Source organism: Toxotes jaculatrix, chromosome 8, assembly GCF_017976425.1.
Source record: "Toxotes jaculatrix isolate fToxJac2 chromosome 8, fToxJac2.pri, whole genome shotgun sequence".
Lineage (NCBI taxonomy): Eukaryota > Metazoa > Chordata > Actinopteri > Toxotidae > Toxotes > Toxotes jaculatrix.
In genome coordinates, this window is record NC_054401.1 from 3,640,482 (window position 1) to 3,660,421 (window position 19,940).

General features: G+C 40.6%; 1 protein-coding gene across 1 annotated transcript; it reads left to right on the plus strand.

Annotated features, from left to right (window-relative positions):
• Positions 1-9,349: 9,349 nt before the first annotated feature.
• ica1 (islet cell autoantigen 1) lies at positions 9,350-18,875 on the plus strand. Its single transcript, XM_041044810.1, has 13 exons — positions 9,350-9,456; positions 10,740-10,769; positions 10,864-11,035; positions 11,616-11,688; positions 12,198-12,321; positions 12,592-12,790; positions 13,143-13,268; positions 13,500-13,598; positions 13,693-13,793; positions 13,936-13,982; positions 14,436-14,699; positions 16,657-16,746; positions 16,977-18,875. The coding sequence occupies exons 2-13, from the start codon at positions 10,753-10,755 to the stop codon at positions 17,096-17,098; spliced, it is 1,434 nt and encodes a 477-aa protein (XP_040900744.1). The 5' UTR covers positions 9,350-9,456; positions 10,740-10,752; the 3' UTR covers positions 17,099-18,875.
• Positions 18,876-19,940: the final 1,065 nt, after the last annotated feature.

Here is a 19,940-nt window from a genome sequence, read left to right on the forward strand (position 1 = left end):
GTAAGCGGGAGCTCTGCAGAGTCAACACCATAGAAAGAATGAATTAAAGTGCCGATAGAAAACCTGTAAAACAGTACAAATGTGCACCTAGGGGCACAATCACTGCTGTCTATTTAAATTCAGTGCTCATTCATAGTGTACGCTATGGTATATGCAGCACAGTAACTGCTAATGGCAGCCTGGACGACATCCAATATGCCAACATGGGGTGTATTTTCTGACAAGGCGGGCCAGAGAATAGGGGTCTGCCTGTAGGATGAGTGAGCATAAAGAGGAATTTATGATGTGGAGGAACAAGGCTGGCAGAAATCACTGGAAGCACCTGACTCGTAAATTGAGAGCATGTTTCTGTCACAGAGAAGAAGGAATGACTAATGTCTCAGATTGCTGTTTGGGCCAGTTCTTTCATCTCAATAAAGTGACTTTGATATCTCCCCACCCCTACCCAAACGTGCCAGGGACAGTTTGTTCAGCTTCAAAGAATTAAAGCAGCACTTTGCTGAGACAATGCAGCCTCATTATGCACATAATCTTACAAGTGTAAACAGTCTGGTGCTTTGGTGTGAGAGCTGCTGAGAGATGGATCTGTTCCCTGACTGATGTCATCTGAGGATAAAGGCAGCGTATCATGTTGTATGTACTGTTTAAGGCTCAAATAATAACACATAATACAGATGTATTCACATACATAACTTAAAGCAGCACTAATCAATAATTTAAAATGGTAAAGTGAAAGGTGTCACTTGTGACAAACAAAGAGATTTATAACCCGACTGCAGTTCCCTCAGCTCTACACAGCGTTTTAGCATCTTTCAGCTCATTGTTTTGGTTTCAAAGTCTCACGGGTCTCATCAGCTGGTGAACACAGTGAAGCATTTTGAAGCTACAGAGCCAAATCTTTTGAGACTCAGTAGAGATCAAAGGAGAGTGAACGTTGGGCCTACAATCACCAGGTGGCCAGAAACATGACTTCAAATAAATACTAAAGTTCGACCACGGTGATAATTTATCATATTATTATTATATTTGTTTCGCTGTCCTGTAGCTGCCAAACAAAACTTAGATTTACAGTTAAAGTTTGAAGAAAGAAAAAAATCTGGATTGTGTGAACATTATGGATTTAAAACAATTTTTAGCAACTGGAAATAATTTTATTACTACCTGTCAATCATTTTGGGAGGTGTTAGCTTTCAGCTCTGAAGCTAATCTTTTGTTAACTTTTAGATTTTGCCTTCAGTAGAATTTGATTGAATTTTTAAATGGTGAGGATGTAGAAAGTAGAGCTATATAATAAAAACTAAATACAGCTTTTCAGAAATTAGATTCATGCCAAATATCTCGAACATCTAATAACCTCAATTCAGCAGATCTTTTTCTTGAAGATTAATTTGCACAACTGGGAGAGGTTGGGTTAATTTAACTCCTCTTTAAAGCCAATATTTCTTAAATCATGTTAATTTCAAAGCACCATTTTACTCGGCAACAAGAAAAACTGGCCGTTTCCTTTGAGAAATGTCCATTTAACGAGCTCTCTGTGTATGAATGAAACCGGCAGCATTACAACCCAGCAGTGCTTGGACGTCTAAGTTATCTTTGGGCCCAGATCTTCTCCCTCGGTTCAGTTGTCCTGGGCTGGAGCCATCCATGCCTGCCGTCTATCCCCTAGCTCGCCCACAATCCCTGATTAATGTGGTCTGGGCGGGAGCTGTCAGAAATGGCAGAGAGAATCATGGGATTTCTCCTTCAGAGTCCCAATGACACCCAGCAGCTGCAGGAGTAAACAGATGACTAACCACTGGCCTTTTGGCAGCCTGTGGAGATTCACACGGAGGGAGGGCCGCGAACGTTGCTTTGACATTTAGGTGGATTAGAAAGTTCTTGGGTTCTGTTCTCGTGGTGTCAGAGGTGGTTGGCATAGTAATTATTTGCGTCTTGGTTTTCTTCCGCTTGACCCCCAGCTGCAGGGAAAATGTAGAGCTTTGTTTTTCCCACTTACAGACGTTTGTTCAAATGAAATGTTTAAGTGTAAAACACCCCCGCGCGTCTCATTATAAGCAAATCACATTTTGTTTGCGCTCGAAGAAGAAATAATAGGTATCTTATTTATAAAAAAAAAAAAAAACAAGAACAACAACCAATTGTCATTTCAGATCATGTCCTGCGGCAGAATTCATTTCAAATGTGGCGCTGAGGCCATCCCGAGGCACAGTTTTGTGTGAGGTATTGACATATTAAAGGCTTTATCAGACAATGGCTGGTGTTTTTTTTTTTTTAAATCACAAATAAATTACTCTCCTCAAAACACTATTACTCCTCCGGAAATGAAAAACTCACTCATTGTGAATGTCTCATATCAGGTAAAAACTGGAGAGAATTAATTAACCTTTGTCATTTTAATTGCTTTAGTGACAGCTGTCCTTTGGTGCCGGAGCTATCCTAATGCACATACTGTGGGCTTGTCAATTACTTTCCCAGTGAATAGATTAAAACGCCACAGAGGATAGAGTCATTTCATTAGTCAGACTTAATGCCCCCTAGACATAACCAGGTACGAACACTTCACCCCTAAATATGCAGGAAAATGAACAATACTTTTAAGCCCATATGAATCGAATGAATTGTGGCAACATGAAATTAAGTTTACGCTCTATTTAATTCTGTCCCGCTGCTTATATTACATTTGGTATACAGATTTTTCTTTGAAAGGGTGTGGAAATTAACAATATTTGGTGGCTTTTAATAAAAAGTCTCTGAAAGACTGAAATGCAGGGCACCTGTGTGCCGCAGCTAATTGCTCTAATGGATGTTAGCATCGTAACGCTGTCAATTCTTCCTACACTGGATAATGGCCGACAGCAGCGACTGTCTAATTCTCCCATTTTGCTGCTTGCACATCTATGATCTAATGCTACTCAGCTCACCATGAATCTGAAAGAAATTAGGCCGCTTTCAAATATCTGTCAGCTGGATGTCTCGGCTGCTTTCAACACCAAATGTCTCAGAGTCTCCACCCTTTACCACATTATATGAAGACCAGAGCGGTTTTCACATTTTATCAGACTGCTAAGCCTTTTTTTCACGGTGGGGATTTTCACACTCATGCTTGTGGAGCATCAGGACTATTCTTACAACAGAATCATTGTATTTAATCAATTTAAGATTAGATTCACGGATTTAACCTAAAACTCTGAGGTTAAATTCTCAGATTGCTGATGTTACAGGAGCCCAACATCAGAAGAAACAGCAAAGAGTGCAGCAGTTGGAGACACAGAGATTGACTCACGACAGCACAGACACAATAAAGGGTTAACTTTATCCAACGCATACTTCATGTTTCCTGAAAATGATCATTTGAAAAGTTAATGTGTGATTTTATCACTTTTATCAGACATGAAGGCGGAAATTAGAGGACTGAGTGTTATGGCCTTAAAACCTCCATGTTTCTAAGGGAAGAGACGCACCGTGCACCGTGCCACTGTGATGATGGAATGTAAAATATCTAACAAATTAATTTACAAAAATAGTAAAAGCCAGTTCTCGACTCGATACAGCTGATCATAGTCATGCAGAGCTGCAAATTGACTACAGCGTCTTAGTACTCAGCTGTGTCTATTAAACTAATTTCTGCTCATCAGGCTCCTCGTAAGCGGTTTCTCGATTCTCTCAAGTCTTGTAAGACGTAGCTTTATCAAACTAGACACACAAGTATTGATGGCAAAGATTTTTTTTTTCAAAATGACATGACATATAAGAGGATTACATGGCTCATGAATATGACCTGTTTCTATCATCAGATTTATCACCTTTTTTTTTTTTTTTTTTTGCTATCAGGTATCCTCATCTCCATCCATAACAGGCTGCCACAGAACACAAATGCTGATGTTCTCATGCCTGAATAGCTCAGATTTAATTTCAGTTAAGGAAAAAAAAGAAGTTAAATATGGGTCTGATCAGCTGAATATACCTCTGCGTGCGTGCGTGCACCGATGCTAACTCCCCCAACAATTAGACTCGTTCACGAGCAGCTGCACCTCAGAGGAACGGAGCAACTGGTTGATGGTCTATTTTTATGATACACAATAATGTCAGTATATATTTACTGAAGCAGCAGCAGGCAGAGGTGGTGGTTACCACATTTCACCTTGTCAAACACATCACTACATATAGAGCTAGATGATGCTATTTATGCTAGACAAAGACACAACAAAGAACAAACTGACAGTTTTATCCCACATCTACATTCTCACGGGGTCAGAGAAAATCACTAAGCTATTACATTTTACCACAGCACCTGGTTATGCATCAAAACATCAAGGTGTTGTAGTCGGTGTTAACTGCTGGTGCCCGCACAAACAGCTGTTTACATGATGAGTAGAGCATTTTCACTTGTCATAGTCTAAATATACAGGACAGTTTTCCTTCACCGTCTTGCCTTTAAAACAAGCCGGCAGGTAAAACAATCAGGGCCAGCTTGCACAGGAGCCGGGGCTTCGTTTTGCCATTGATTTATATCTTAAACAACCTCTCCTGGTGCTTCCACTGCTAAAGGTGAGATGCGCAGCCAGTGTTTGTGACAGAGATGGACTAGGCGCGGTGGCAAGAGAGAGAGGGATGATGCAGTTTTAAAAAATGCATCACCATTAAATCAAAGAGTAACCTTGAACGAGTTCAGGCCGGTGCCAGCTCGGTGACACGCTCTGCCCTCAGCACTCGGTGCCACGGAGCATGCCAAACAGCAGGGAGAGAGAGCTGCAACATTCTGATACAGGTTAGGCCGGTAGTGCTGGGTAACGGTCCAGCTCCTCGCTGACCAAGGGCATTCACACTGACATTTTGTCCAAGTTAGAGCTCAACATGTTACAGACAAATGTATGGCGTCTGAGGAACGGAGATGTCCTTGCAAACTGCCTTGGAAAAGCTGACAAAAAAATCTGTACAGATGGTGCAGAGAGGCAGAGACCACTGGTTCAACACATGTGATCCTGCTGCCTGATGTTTGACTAAAACCTGCTCTGACCTTTTCTCTTTGTCGCCCTCATATTTTTAAGGCTAAAAAAAAAACAAGAAAAAAAGGAAAAAGAAAAAAAAAAGAACGGGTTTAGGGTCAAGAAATGCTTTCGCAGCAAATGTGAATGAGATTATTTTTTATTATTCTTGTTTGCTGCAAGACAAACTCCCCAAGCTATTACATGGGTTTTAGCACAGCAGACTAACAAAGCATTAGAGTATAGCCTAGAGGAGGAAAAATTAAACCCCACCGGTCCTTCAGCTATAACAGCTGAACTTTACGTATTACTTGTTCATGCAGATTACTAAATCAAGGAACTACACTTATTTATGCTTTTTAATAAGGCACTAAAGCCTCAGAGGAAATTCTTTATTGAGGCGACTAGTGGAAAGGCTGTGCAGCTGCTGGGTCCCCACCAAAGTACCCATATTTTCAGTAAATAATGTCTTCTGGGCTGTTATGGTACACATAAAACAGTTACCAGTGCATGCGGACTGACTGAGGTGGTGCGCATACATTAGAAATAAAAATAACTTGCCAGAAACATCCCTTTAGATTAGATTTCTGGGCAGAAACTATCTGTGGTATATAACTTATTTTTAAATCTAGCTTCCTCCACTTCTCCCACATTCATTGAGACATGTCATCCATCTATCTCGGCCTCCGGCTGCAGTAGTTCCTCGACCATGAGTGGCTGCTGCAGCGGGGCTGTATTTCAGCATGTTGAAGTGCATGGAGAATTCCCATGAAGGGTAAGGGATTATGGATTTTGGCCTCTAAGCTGCCTGGATGCCCAGTGAGGATGTCTCTGAGCGTAGTAATCTTCAAACACCACGCAGAGTGATGAGTGGGCACTGAGGAGTTCTACTCAGGATCTAAATGTGTTCCAGCAAGTTACTGGTGTGAGGTGGGGGGGGGGGGGGGGGGGTAGTACACGAGAGAGAGAGAGAGGGAGGGAGAAAACACCATTTGGTGCAGAAATGGAAAGGATCGACTCAGTGGCTCCTTCAGGCAAGAGACACTTTTGATCCTGTGACCTGTTTTGAGCTGTAGACTGTGTCGAAAACTCGCGCCGAGCAAAGGATCATATTGGAGTGGTGCGAATGTAAATGTCATGGTTCCCCATCACCACACATAACTGCGGATGGAAAAAGTCAATTGAGCAATTTTTGGGGTCAGGTCGGGCACTCTCGGGGGGTTTCAAACCTTCACAATGAGGGCACGCTCAAGTCTGGTTTAGACTGTGTCCCAGAAAATGGGACTCAAAGTGTTGGGCACTCTGGCATTATCTGGTGTACAGATGCCGACAGTGGAATATGAAAGGAAAAACAGCTCACATACACAAAGGAAATCTCATGAATGAAGTGAAACACATGAGCTGGAGTAAGGAAATGTCAGGAAAATCAATAGTGACGCACGTCCCTGATCAATATCGCAGAGGAATTTTCTCTGACTCTGTCCTGATTGAATTAAAGGCCCTGACTGTTTTCCTCTCTTATTAAAGTGAGCTCAGCTTGCTTTGATACCATCGTGGACCTGAAGATAAGGTGGCTAAGTGCAGGAGGAGGATCTGATGGGGTGAAGGACACCAGTCTTTTATGGAGATTGTATCCTCTCCTTAAGAGACGAGTCCATCTGTCTGCTCATATCAAAAGCCTTGAGATGATGTCAGGGGTCAGGGTTTGGAAGGACGCTGAAGCACGTCGGAGACGTCCCGCTGGAAATCAGAAGGTATCACGACGCTAAAGATGCAAAATAATCCAACAAACACAACATGCTTGTAGCCATATTGAATCGAGGATGAAAATTAACTGTACCGTGCAGAAACTGACCTCAGGGTGTTCAAGGATCAAAGGGTTCAACGTTCCGTTGGTGATAATTAAATAAAGCTCTACATAAAATGCTCTCTGAAAATATAAATCCATAATCTACTGTTTAAATGCACCTCACTGTGCCCGTTTACTGAAAGCTGTATGCTGCTCTCACACGCTGTGTGACTGTGCAGCACAAACACTGTCCAAGGCTACAAACAGGTACATCAATTTGGAGGATGACAAGAAATTCCCTTTAGGTGACAACAAAATGTACATGCTATTAGATCAGCTGCAGTATAGTGTGATGAAATAAACTGAAGCCAACAGATGAAAGCTCGGGGCCCCAGACAGGAGAGGAGACTATTAAGGTGCACTGGCCTTCCTCTGTGTTACACTGCCATCCTTTGGACAAATACAGAAATAAACACTGGTAAAGGTTTCATGTGCAGAGTGATCGTGGTTTGTAAAGGCAGAGAAAACTGTAAATGTCTATTCAACCAACATTACATTTACGTGACAGCTAAAGTTATTTTTTAACAGATCAGAACGTTTGAAACGAAACATAAAATAAAGTTATAACATATTACACATTGTTATAGATTAGACTATTTATCAGTATAGAAAGTTGTGTAAGTTAATTCAACCTCAACCAGGAGGTCAACCAGCTGAAACATTAAAATTCTGCTTACACGTATTTAAAAAAAACAGTGTGATATTATTTTTACTCAACTAAAGGATCTGAATATTTTTTCTACCACTAGACAAATTAACAGAAACAACTACTAAAAAGGACTTTCCAACAAATAACACTACTGATGTGCATTGTGTCATCTTAAATGTCAATAGCTACATGTTTCGGCTATAATAGAGGTCTAACAATAAAAGTTACATGGCACAGATCATAGAGATCATATCATGTGTTTCCAAACAACAGGGGCATCTGTGAAAAGTACTGGAAAATAACAGGTTATAATGTGCCAGAGAGAAAATCACACAACACACAGGCTGTCTCAAAAACCAGGAACAGCTGAAACATGTTGAAACGACATGAATATGACAGTCAGCCTGCCAAATTTAAACAAGAGGACAACCCCGAACACTAAAATACAATACACAGCCAAACTCTAAACAACTAAATTATTAGTGTTTTCTGAGGTTGCCTGAGGTTTGTTTACACCAGCACTCTCACAAACACCAGGGAAAAAACATTATGATCTGCAGAAAAGAACAAAAAAATTATAATTTTTAATTAGTAAACCCTTCAATTATGTATGTGAATCGACCTGTGATTTTATAGTGAAAAAAAAAACACTTTCCCAGTCTGCAGCCATCACATCAGAGACAAAGATTTGAACAAACACTGTGTCCTGAAGCATCCTGAAATAATATCATACTAAAGGCTGGATTAACAACCTGGCAAAGAAGGAAACTGCCCCACACTAAGTCCACGAAAGCCCCAGGTTCAATTTGTGTCAGTTGGTTATAAAAAATTTAATTTACTGCCGATGTATTTAGGAAGTTTAGAACGCCAAAGCACAATAACAACTAGTCCCTGTCTTGTCGAGGGGCCCTGTGTCAAAATCTAGTCATAAGACCTGAAGTGACACAGAAAACCTGGGGCTGCTGTTGCTTCCTGGGTGTCTGGGTAAATAATGAATCTGCATATTGTTTGCTGTGTGCACTGTACTTACTTGTGCATTAATTGATTTTCTTTTTTTTTTTTTTTTTTTTTGCCCAGAGGGGGCAGCGCAGAAGGCTGCAAACACAGCCCTGACATGGTCTTTTAGTGAAGTTAGCAAAGCACAGCTGACTGTGCCACTGTCTGATGTGTTTTGGGTCCGTGATGCTATGAGAGTGGCACGAATGAAACCAAACAGTAAGACTGGGCCTTATTGTGAGTCGTCTCATGGCACAGCAGATATGATCCTTCCTCCTTTTATGGTTATATTCAGTAAGTATTTTGGTTTCTTGTGTGTTAGTAGTATTTTTCTTCTCTTAAATGATTGACTAATATTATTTCGTTGTCTCTATTTTCTCTGTCATTATTTCTCCTGAGTTGGTTATTTGCCTGTTGTATTGTCATGGAAACCAAAACAACGAGCTGAAAGGCACTAAAACATACTCTCCTTAGAGCTGAGGGGAACTGCAGAGTCGGGTGACAAAAAAAAAGTGGGGTGGGAGCCACAAGACAATTTTTGCCCCAGGGCACTTGAGGCCTCCTGACAGGTTTATCTGGTCATGATTATATGAATCTAACTTTGGATCCTCAAAAAACCTGTATATTAAATCTGCAACCTTTCATTAAACTGGCTGGGTCTTTAATGCCCGTTTCATCATTGTTCACTGGTCTGCAGCCACCGGACCAGTTTGCCCAGTGACAGGTAAACACCACACTAACGCTGCCCACAGCGGATGCGTGTCTACCTGTACAGTGTTTACTCGAGACAAACATTTGAACGCGATGCGCGCTGCGCATCCGACCAATTACAGTCAGAGGAGACTGACGTCGGCGGCGTGTCGTGCGGACGGATAATGCGCCGAGCTGAAGCGGCAGCTGTGCGAACACAGACCGAACCACTGGGCCCGTGAGGGGGATATAAGGAGCCATTTTCTACATGTTATCGACACGGCCAGGTATGTGCGAGGACACACTGCGGTTTTGTTTTTGATACTGTGATCTGAACTGGTGGTATCAAAGGGCCGGTGGGAGGGAGCTGCTGCTGGGCTTCCGCACAGCGCAGTGAGTCAGGCGTTGTTTTTAATTCTGGTGCGGCGCTGATGTGTTACAGTCATAATTCACACGCATCTGCGGCGCTGGTTGATGCAGAATAACTGCGTAATTGTCGCAGTGTCCTTCTGCTTTTTTTTTTATTAAGGTGATGTGAAGCGCGCTTTTCGTTTCGCATCACAAACCAGCGGCGCTGAAACGAGTCGTGACGCGCGAGCTGTGTGTAAAATGTGGTGATTAATTATTAATTTCATCCTTTTGTTGATGGACAGCAGGAAAACAGGTGGCGCTTTTCTCATCATCAGTTCAAATCTCCTCAAAAGCTAAAAATCTAGCCTCGGTACGTCCTCTGATCAGTGGTGGGCGAAGTATTCAGATCAGTTTAGTAATTTAATACTCCACTACAGGTAAGAGTCCTTCATTCAAAATCCTATTGGAGTAAAAGCTATTATCACTGTTATCAGCAAAATGCACTTAAAGTATCCCCTCCTGTATTTAGGTACAGAGCTTTATTAAAAGTACTCATTCATCTGGTCATTAATAACACAGCCTGTGGTTAATTTTTAAACTAAGCTGGGTGGGATGGTAACAATACCCATTTTTGCTTCACAAAATTGGTGTTTGAATTAATTAAATTTAATTAAATTTAATTAACAGTGATGCAAGTTTTTGTTTTATACATTTGCAGAGTTTTGTCTAACATAATGATTATATTGTTATAGTAAACTTTATTTATAGAACATACAAGCAGTTAAAACTACAGCATTATAAATAAACATAAGGGAGTAAAACTATAATAGATGTACGTTGGAAGGAGGCATATTGAAAACAAGAAAAATTTTGTAATCGGTTTTAAAAGCCACTTCGCCAGTGCAGGGAGGCCAGGATCAGTGAAATATGATCGAGTTGAAATCCTGTCAGGTGAGATTTGAGTTTTAATGAAAGCACTGATCAGGTATATATACCATAATGCAAATATTTGCACAGAGAAAAAATGTGTAGGTGTAATTCTTAAAACCACAGGTGGTCTGCTGACTTTTGTTGTCAGAAAAATTTGGGAAAAGTTAGAAAAAATTTTGGAATATGTCACAAAAAGTGTTGCAACTGTCCCCGAGCCCTGCTACATGCTGTATTTAAAAGCTACATCTGTTATCCAGTAAGAATCTAAGGTTCTCTGCTTTCTCACCAGGTAATCGTGAAAAATGGAGGGAGGAAATTTGTGAGTATACTTCCGTGTTAGCACTCTATTGCTCAGTCCATTATAGTAGAAAGCAGCGGTTAAATATTGGTCTAACCCTACGTTCTCACTGCAGTGGCTACTCCCGGGACTATCTTGACCGCTTCATCCAAAGCCAAGACTCGTCTGTGGTGAACAAGTTCCAGCAGAAGTACTGGAAAACCAAACAGACGCTCATCAAGGTCACCGGGAAGAAAGAGGACGAACATGTGGTGGCATCAGACGCAGATCTGGATGCCAAGCTGGAGGTGAGGAGGAAATATGAAACTGTCTGTCGGGGGACGGTGGTTTTACAGCATGCTCAGCGACTGCTGTGTTTGCTTCCCATAGCCCTCGGTCGCATCAGAGAAACATTAAGAAACACAGCAGATACTTTCCCTCAGGTAGATTCTGCGCTGACTAAAATGGCTTTTTGATTCACACAATGCCAGTATTTGCTTGAGGCTTAAAACTTACATTAGGCTGCCTCTCCAGCCTCCATCATCTATGCTTCCATTTCACGAGTGAGGTGAATTTAATGGCTGAAATCGATACTTCATAAAAGCTCTAACATCCAGCCGTACTTGAAACCAGGCCCTCGATAAACCACTCACTACTGGATATCTACATACCGGATCATTTTTTAACGCTTCTGCTTTTACCCCATAAAAGCTTCACAAGTATCATAGACTTAACTAGATTTCTGTGGTCTGCTTTCTTCAAAGTAACAGCTACTATCAGCGTTGTCCAACCAGTTTACTGCGCACAAGCCTTACTCAACAATGACTTTCACACAGATCAGACATTTCTCTGATTTTGTGTTTATGCTGATTGTCTTCTGCTCTGCAGGTCTTCCACTCCATCCAGAGAACATGCATGGAGCTGCTGAAGGTCATCGAGCAGTACCAGAGGAGGATCTGCTGTACGTTCAAGTGAACAGCACTTGTATTTGGTGGAAACAGAAACTATAACTTAATAATTGAAGTTGAACTGTTGACAGAGCAGGTTCACTTGCAAATTCATATTCCTGAAATTATCAGTCCTCCATTAAACGCTTGTAGCATGTAAATGTTATATCTCATTTACAAAAGCCATTATTCATTTAAGACTAAAAGTTGTGGGATTATAATTGTTTCTCCTGATTAGCTACTGACTCAATCCGGGACAACAAAGATTCAGAATGGTCACTTTGAAAATTAAAGATTTGTTCATACATGTACTGAACACCTCTAAACTCCAGCCCCAATCTAGGAGTTTGGTTCCAGAGCCTGTGTTCTGTGTAGAAGCTAAGCAAACCAAAAAACTGTGACGTTAATTCATTCCTGTTTACTAAATTATGACAGTTCAACTTCATTTTATCTGATCAAATGATTTTCAAGTTTGTATGATAATGAATCTACGGAGTCTACATTCACCATCTCCACTGTGCAGTTCTCTCCCAGGAGGAGAACGAACTGGGTCGCTTCCTGCGCTCTCAGGGCTCGCAGGATAAGACCAGAGCTGGAAAGATCATGCAGGCCACAGGGAAAGCACTCTGCTTCTCCTCCCAGCAGAGGTAGACAACATACAAAAGAATCATCACTGTATTGAGTTTTGCCTTCTTTGGGTCTGACAGAGCTGAGAGACCTTTCGGTTCTGTAAAGCAATTTCCTTCACACCTTCAAATTATTCAGCAGACTGTTTTATGCACTATAAAGCCCAAAAGAGGCTGTAATGTCAGAATGATCCAGTAGTGTCTAACATTAACGTACAGCAGTATTGATAATTTATGTCAAACTTGCCACATGCAGCACCATAACACTGAGCTGAACACTACATCCCACAGATTGGCTCTGAGGAACCCTCTGTGCCGTTTGTACCAGGAGGTGGAAACTTTTCGCTATCGAGCCATCTCAGACACGTGGCTGACGGTGAACCGAATGGAGCAGTCGAGGACTGAGTACCGCGGGGCGCTGCTTTGGATGAAGGATGTGTCTCAGGAGCTGGACCCAGATACGCATAAACAGATGGAGAAATTCCGCAAGGTTTGTCGGTCACACGGACATTTTGACAAAACAGAAAGCACAGGTGTCACATAAGTAATGCACGTTTTCTGTCAGTCGACAAATAAATTGTTTCAACTCCAATTTTCTGCAATACCTAAAACAACACAAACAGTAGAAGGCAGGAAAAGGCAATAATAAAAAATGTCACTAGAGGGTGCAGCACACCACTAAATGGTGGTCCATGGGTTTGAGCCATAACGTCACAAGAACCCAGCGAGCTCTTTTCTGCATACCCTTCAACACAAACATAAACACATTATTGTATATATGTAATATGTAATACTGGGTGCTGATCTTCACCTGGGGCATTTTCCTGTGTGTGATATCTCAGGTTCAGGCCCAGGTGCGCACCACCAAAACAAGCTTTGACAAATTGAAGAATGACGTCTGCCAGAAAGTGGACCTGCTGGGAGCCAGCCGCTGCAACCTCCTCTCTCACGTTTTAACCATGTATCAGGTATAACCACAAATGCTAGTTGTTTGAATACACGTCATTGATCTGAAAATGTGCTGCTTTCAGTGGCTCTGCCACATTTGGTCAAGTCAGGAAGAAAGACAAACACGAAGGGGACGAAGGCATATAAGACACTGTGGAGCTTTAACTCACACCAAACAACTCACTCATGTTCAAAGTGCTTTCAGCCGTGACCAGCTGAACATGTGGCCTTGGCTTGTTTTGCTGTTTCAGACAACACTTTTGCACTTCTGGGAGAAGACATCCCACACTATGGCAGCCATTCATGAGAGCTTCAAGGGCTGTCAGCATTATGAGTTCTCCGCACTTAAGGTCAGAGGGCATCTTGATGAGATCTGAGTTCTGACACTGTTAAAGTAGATTTAAATCTGAAGGACGAGAACTAATGGCTCTGCTATTCCTGCAGACCTTACAAGACCCCACGGACAAGCTAGCTAAGAAGAAGGGGAAGAAAAAAAGTAAAGCAGAGGCAGAGGACGGAAAGAAAGCTGAGGCCACAGACGACCAGTGAGTTTCTTGCATCTCATGTCTCATGGTGATCTTTACTCATGCAGGTAGACCAAACACATGCCAGCAGTGGAGAAGGGACACCTGTGGCCTTGTGACGTTGCAAAATGTTATACTGATCTTCTCTTTCTCATATTTATAGACTCATCTCACTAGTAAATGAAAACACCAGCGATAAGCCCAGAGAAGGTAAAGGACAATATTACATTTCTGTAACAACATTATCTTCTTACAGCATTATTTACTATGGAAATACGTTTATCTTGGGGCTGCAACTAACTCGTCATTATTGGATAATCTCCTGATTACCTTCTCCAAAGTGAAGTCTTGAAGAAGCTTGTTTTTTCCGATAACAATCAGTTTACTGTCACATAAGATGAAGAAAACATGCAAATCGTAGTATTTTAGCTTAAATTTTCGCTTAAAAAATGCCAAACGATTAACGATTGTCAAAATTGCAAATCAGCTGTGCAGAATATGCAGAATAATCCCAAAACCATTTAATTAGAATGTGTCAGCAAATATTAAAACAAATAAAATTGGCCAAATGACGGGGAAATCATGAGTTACATTACTGCAGTATTATCATATAATTATACATTATTGCTGAAGTTCTCTGATCGCTCTGCCTGATCGTTCCAGGAAATGAAGACCCTCTCTCAGCCTACTCAGACATAGAGGGAGAGGAGAAGGACAGCATGGCCTTACTCAATGAGATCCTGGGTGGTATGTCTGTGGATGAGGGTGACTTCTCTCGAGAGTGGACGGAGGTGTTTGGAGACACTGAGGAGGGAACAAGCACAGCGTCCGGGAAGCCGGCGGAGGCCCAGCAAAGGGAAAACGCCTTCTTTCTACCATCTCAGCTGCTGGACCAGAGCTTGAATAATCTGCCGTCTTCCCTCTCAGGTCAGGACATTTTAACCTGTGTGTATTTGTGCATTGTTTTTTAAGTAAGCACTTAGGTAAAAAAAAATAAATAAATAAATTTAAAAAAAAAAGCCAGATAATCAAATAGTTGCATTGTTTTTCCAAAGATTTGTGCAAAATAACACACAGCTAAAATGGGCTGCTTTTCCTCCATTGTAGCTCATTATTTCCACACAGGGAGAAAAGTGGCTTTTAAAATGATGCATCAAACCCACGTCTGTCAAAGGAATAGAAGGAGGCAATTAGATTTGCTTATCCATAGGTAATTGCCAACTACTTTCCATTTCATCCAGGCCTGGGCACTGGCTGCAAGCAGCTCGTCTGGATTTGTTGATTTGGTTTTGTCCATTTCCAGGTTGGAGGGTTCAGAGTAGCCCTGCTATTATAAAGTTATAAAGAAATGTAAACCTACACTGTGTATGTATGACCTGGACCAACTTCACAACAGAGCTTATCCGAGCCGGTCCTGGAGAAGCATATGGTTTGTGGGATCAGAGGCAGGCAAGATGGTGATGGATTCTGAAAAGGAGGCTTAAGAGTCCAGCTGGTCAGTGAAGTACACTTGGACTTAATCAGTCTTTTTCTTTTAAAAAGCCACCACAACATTTTCAGCCTGCTTGACTTTCTTCACATTGAATTTGGGAAAATTACAGCTTGAATTCCACATTAAGAGGCCACGAAGTAAAAACACCTACAATATGTAATATGATTAAACTGTCAACAGAAATTCAGCCAGAACCGTGTGAACGCACAAAATTTGGTGAAAGTGCTGAGTGAGCAAAAAGCAAATTCAGGCTGTGCTCAGTCTGCAGCTGCAGGCAGGAGAGTGTGCAGACGCTGCATGTAGCACAGTCAGGTGCATGCTGATTGAAAGGCAAATTCATTTTGCTGCTAAAAAATATGTATTAAATGAAAAGAAACAACATCACAGACCTTCAAGAGCTGGCTATGAAACTAATGTGGGTAACAGGGAAAGAGCAGGGTTCAACAGGTTGAACCCTGCGAAGTTAAGGAGCAGAAGTTACTGTTATCAGAGATCTTATGAGAAGAACAGCACATGACGGCAGAAATCAAAGTTTGAGGCCTCCATTCAGCCTAAAGGCCGGAGCCCAAAACGGGCAGACCCTGGAAAGAACCTGGTCCACACAGTCAAAAAACTTATGATCCTGATTATACTGCCTAAAAAAAAGCCAAATCAAAAGCAAAATGGCATGAGACCAAGAATGTGAAACAAAGCTATAACAAATCCCCAAATTCTCATGAGCCAAGCACATTCAGATGCATCCAGTAAAACCCGAAGCTGCAGTCACAGGCCAAGCTTTCAAACTTAAGCAATTCACTATATTTATAAAAGAAGTTTAGCCTTGTCATCATGGGACAAAAAAAGTCATTCTGTATTTTTGCTTCTACAACAGAATCTGGTGAAAATGTCAATTGAAGAGGGTCAAAATAAAGGTAGTGCTAGCTGAAGATGCTAGTGATGAAATAATAAACTAACACAGACATATCCAGAGGCTTCAAAGGGCTTTTCAATCATTTAAGCCTGCTTGACTCATTTGTTTGTTCTCATTTGTTTTGTATTTGGAGTAAAGACTGTTACCAGGCACAATATGAACAGCACATTCCACCGTCCTCCCTGTTGGTATTTAGTGTTGCTACATGCTGTATTATCAAGATGCACAAAGAATGAAGTCAAAATAAACTTGCCTGAAACAAAACCTCAAATTTGTAAATGCAACTTCTGGCTTGTATTTAATAAACCGCTAATAACGTCTAATTTGATGTTTGCCGTGATAAAACGTTTTGATTATTGCTGTTTGAGTGAGTCTGTTACACAATATCTGTGCAAGGGAGTGAGATGATTTATTCGTTGGATCACGCTTTGGCACATTAAGCGCCTCCTGTTGATTAATCCAAATCTGCGTCTCCATTTCAGATTGGGCCGGCAACGCTCCACAGCCCGTTGCCCAGACAACAGAGCCCTCATCTGGAGCCAATCAGAACCCCTCTAAGCCAGCAGGGAAAGGTAGGGCCGAGCCAAATGAGTAAAACATATGAGAAGATTTGAAAGAATGAGACTAGTCCAAGTAAAACCTGTGTTTATGGGTACTTTCTAAGAACTTGTCGGTTGTTTCCATTCATAACTTTGTATCGGCCCTTTATGAGACAAACGGAGGCATTTATACTGTCACCGTGACTACTAAATGTACAGCCGTTTGTTTTGGTGACATTAACCATTGTTAACTCGTTTTACAGAGACAGCAGGGACGCCCAAAGACCTCTCAGCGTGGTTCAACCTGTTTGCTGACTTGGACCCTCTCTCCAATCCCGATGCGGTGGGCAAAACCGACACAGCGCACGAACTTCACACCGCATAGTTCTTCCTCAGAGTCACGATGATCTCCTCTCAAATGGGCACCTTTTTTTTTTTTTTTTGTGGGAACAGCAGCATATTGCCACCACTGTGACCAATCTGCTCTAGAGCTGAAACAGTTATGCAAATTATCTGTTAGTCATTCAAATGAAAATTTATCTGCAACTACTGCAATAAAAGATTAGTTATTTCAGTCAATTTCAAGCAAAAATGCCAAATATTTACTGGCTTCAAGTGTTTAAATGTCAAGACTTGCAGTTTTTTTTTGGTCATATACGACAGTAAACTGAATATCTTTGGCTTTTGACCTGTAGGTCGCATAAAGTAAGCTATCTGCATTTTCATTTATTTTACAGATAAAAGGTAATAATCAGCACATTAATCAGTAATAAAAATAATCACTAGTCAAAGCCTTAAGTGGATCCTTTTCTAATTATAAGAATATATAAATGTTTCTTATTATAAAAAGATTCACTGACATGTTGTTATAACAAGAACGAGAAATATTCTCATTTCTTTCTCATGGTGGCAGCAATACGCTGCTGTGAGTGGCCCCACTAACAACTATCAGCTCATGTCCTTTCCATTGTGAAAGAAAAGAAACATGTACAAGACGACCTTATAAAGCCTGTGGGCTAATTCACTGGGTTAAGCGTTTAATGTCTAGCATGGATACCTCAGTTTGAGTTTGGAACAATAAGCCTTTGACATTAGCTGCCTTGGAAATCTTGTAGTCTCTCGTAGCATTCACTGCTTTATTTCTGATTCTCATTACTGGAGATTGCAAACAGGCAAAACTACTTAGTGAGAAACAACAGTGGGGGAAAAAAAAAGCAAAATGACAAAGATCCCAGTGCAATAGTTCATGTCTTTACAAAACAGTGTAACATGCCTAGTGAAGGAAAGTCACAGGTAAATATTCAAAAGTATATTTTTCTGCCATAGATCGATTCAGCTGACGGCGAAGAGATTTTCCTTTTTAACATCACTGCTCTTAAATTGGTTTGCTACATGCTGTATTTGTGAATATAATCCATAAGTGTGACCCTAGAATTTGTCATTAGGTAAAACTACACATATCACTTACTCATTTATTACTGCATGTCGCATGCCTTGTTTTATGTTACCCAGTAACAGTGTGATTGAATGAACAATGTGTTTATATTAATGTGTGATTTTTTCATCTATATATGTATTTTATCATTTGGACATGTATTTATTTATCATTCACAGTTATTGGCTTTCAAGGGCAATACATGCAGTTTTCAGTGTATTGTTTTCTAACTAGCTGGAAGGTTCCATGAAATCACAGAAATATGATCATATTATACTGATTTTGACTACAATGCTGCATAAATTGATATATATCAGAGTCAATGCCTTAATCTAATCACAAGCCAACTGTATTGAACCTCATTCGAGTTATTATGGGATTCCTTATACAGTATATTACAACTGAGTGTAAATTTATTTTGTTGTAACTTAGCCTTGTGTCATTTTTGATGTTCAAGCCATGAGACGTTTGTTAATGTTTAATCATAACCAAATACATTGATTGCCTTACCTTGAATCCTATTTGTCTATAAATGCCATGCTTCTGGATACTGATGTTATTGGTTGATGGATCTGCCTACAGACTTTGTAAAGGACTACATATCAAATCAAAGATTTCTTTTTTTTTTTGTTTTCTTTATTGAAAAACACACACAAGATCTACATAAAAATGCGCAACACACAGGAAAACTGAATCATCATTGCCGAACATGGCAACCATTTCTTAACTGCACTGCACAATGAGCTTGTGAATAAATTTAGAATTAGTATGATTGAAACTCTTGGAGCTGCAAGCAGAACAGAGAATTTCAACTTAATCTGTGAGGAATGCGTTGCATATGTTGTTCATTTTTGTTTCTATGTGCAAGTGGCTAAATAGACCAACGTTTCGGAATGGAACATTCACTAGTTTAATCCTCCCATTCAATGTTAACCTGCTCTAAATCAGTTATGTTTTTTGTTGTTGTTTTTTTTGTTGTTTTTTTGTTTTGTTTTTGTTTTGTTTTTTTGAATATGTTGTGGTGATAAAACTTTTGCAGGTAACGTCAGGGCACATCTGCTAGGATCTGTAGTTTGAGCCAAACTGTTCACAAAATATGTTAGTGTAGATTTACTTCAAACAAAATCAATTGCACACTCAAGTTCTGATTGTTTTAACTTACAAATTGGTCCAAAATAAAAATAGTGATTATCATCTCACTTCCAACGAAGTGCTTAGGCTTGGTTCAACGATTAGCGCCGGTGTTTATATGTTGCTGAACTGTTTATAAACAAACCAAAACGCTTAAACATTCTGCTTCTGGCACAAAAATGGTGCCTCTTGTATCCCGAATACATGACAGGCCTTTCATTGTTTTGAAATTTGCTTTGGTATATATTTAACAAAAGGGGCAAAACAAACAACATAATTGTCAACTTCTTAATTTGGGAGGGTGTAGCTTATTTAGCTAGTTCCATTTACATGAGTACTCGCGGTTGACCAATGCAACAGCGACCTCTGGAATGTGTCATAGCACCTGAAACTCTAACCTGAACAGGTTAATGCAAAAGCTATTTGTCACAAAGTGTGACAACGATCAGCTGATTCAGTCTGTAATAACCTCCCTCTCCAGGGAAAAAAACAAACAAAAAAACATTTCTGCGAAAGACTGGAATGTCTTTCTGTAGAACAAAGTCATAAACACTGGGGAAAGGCAACATAGTCCAAGCAAGTACATTCCACATGACCTGAGTTATTGTTCTGGGTATTGTGGGGCAATAAAACAAGGCAATTGGGGAGTTGTGTGCTTTGT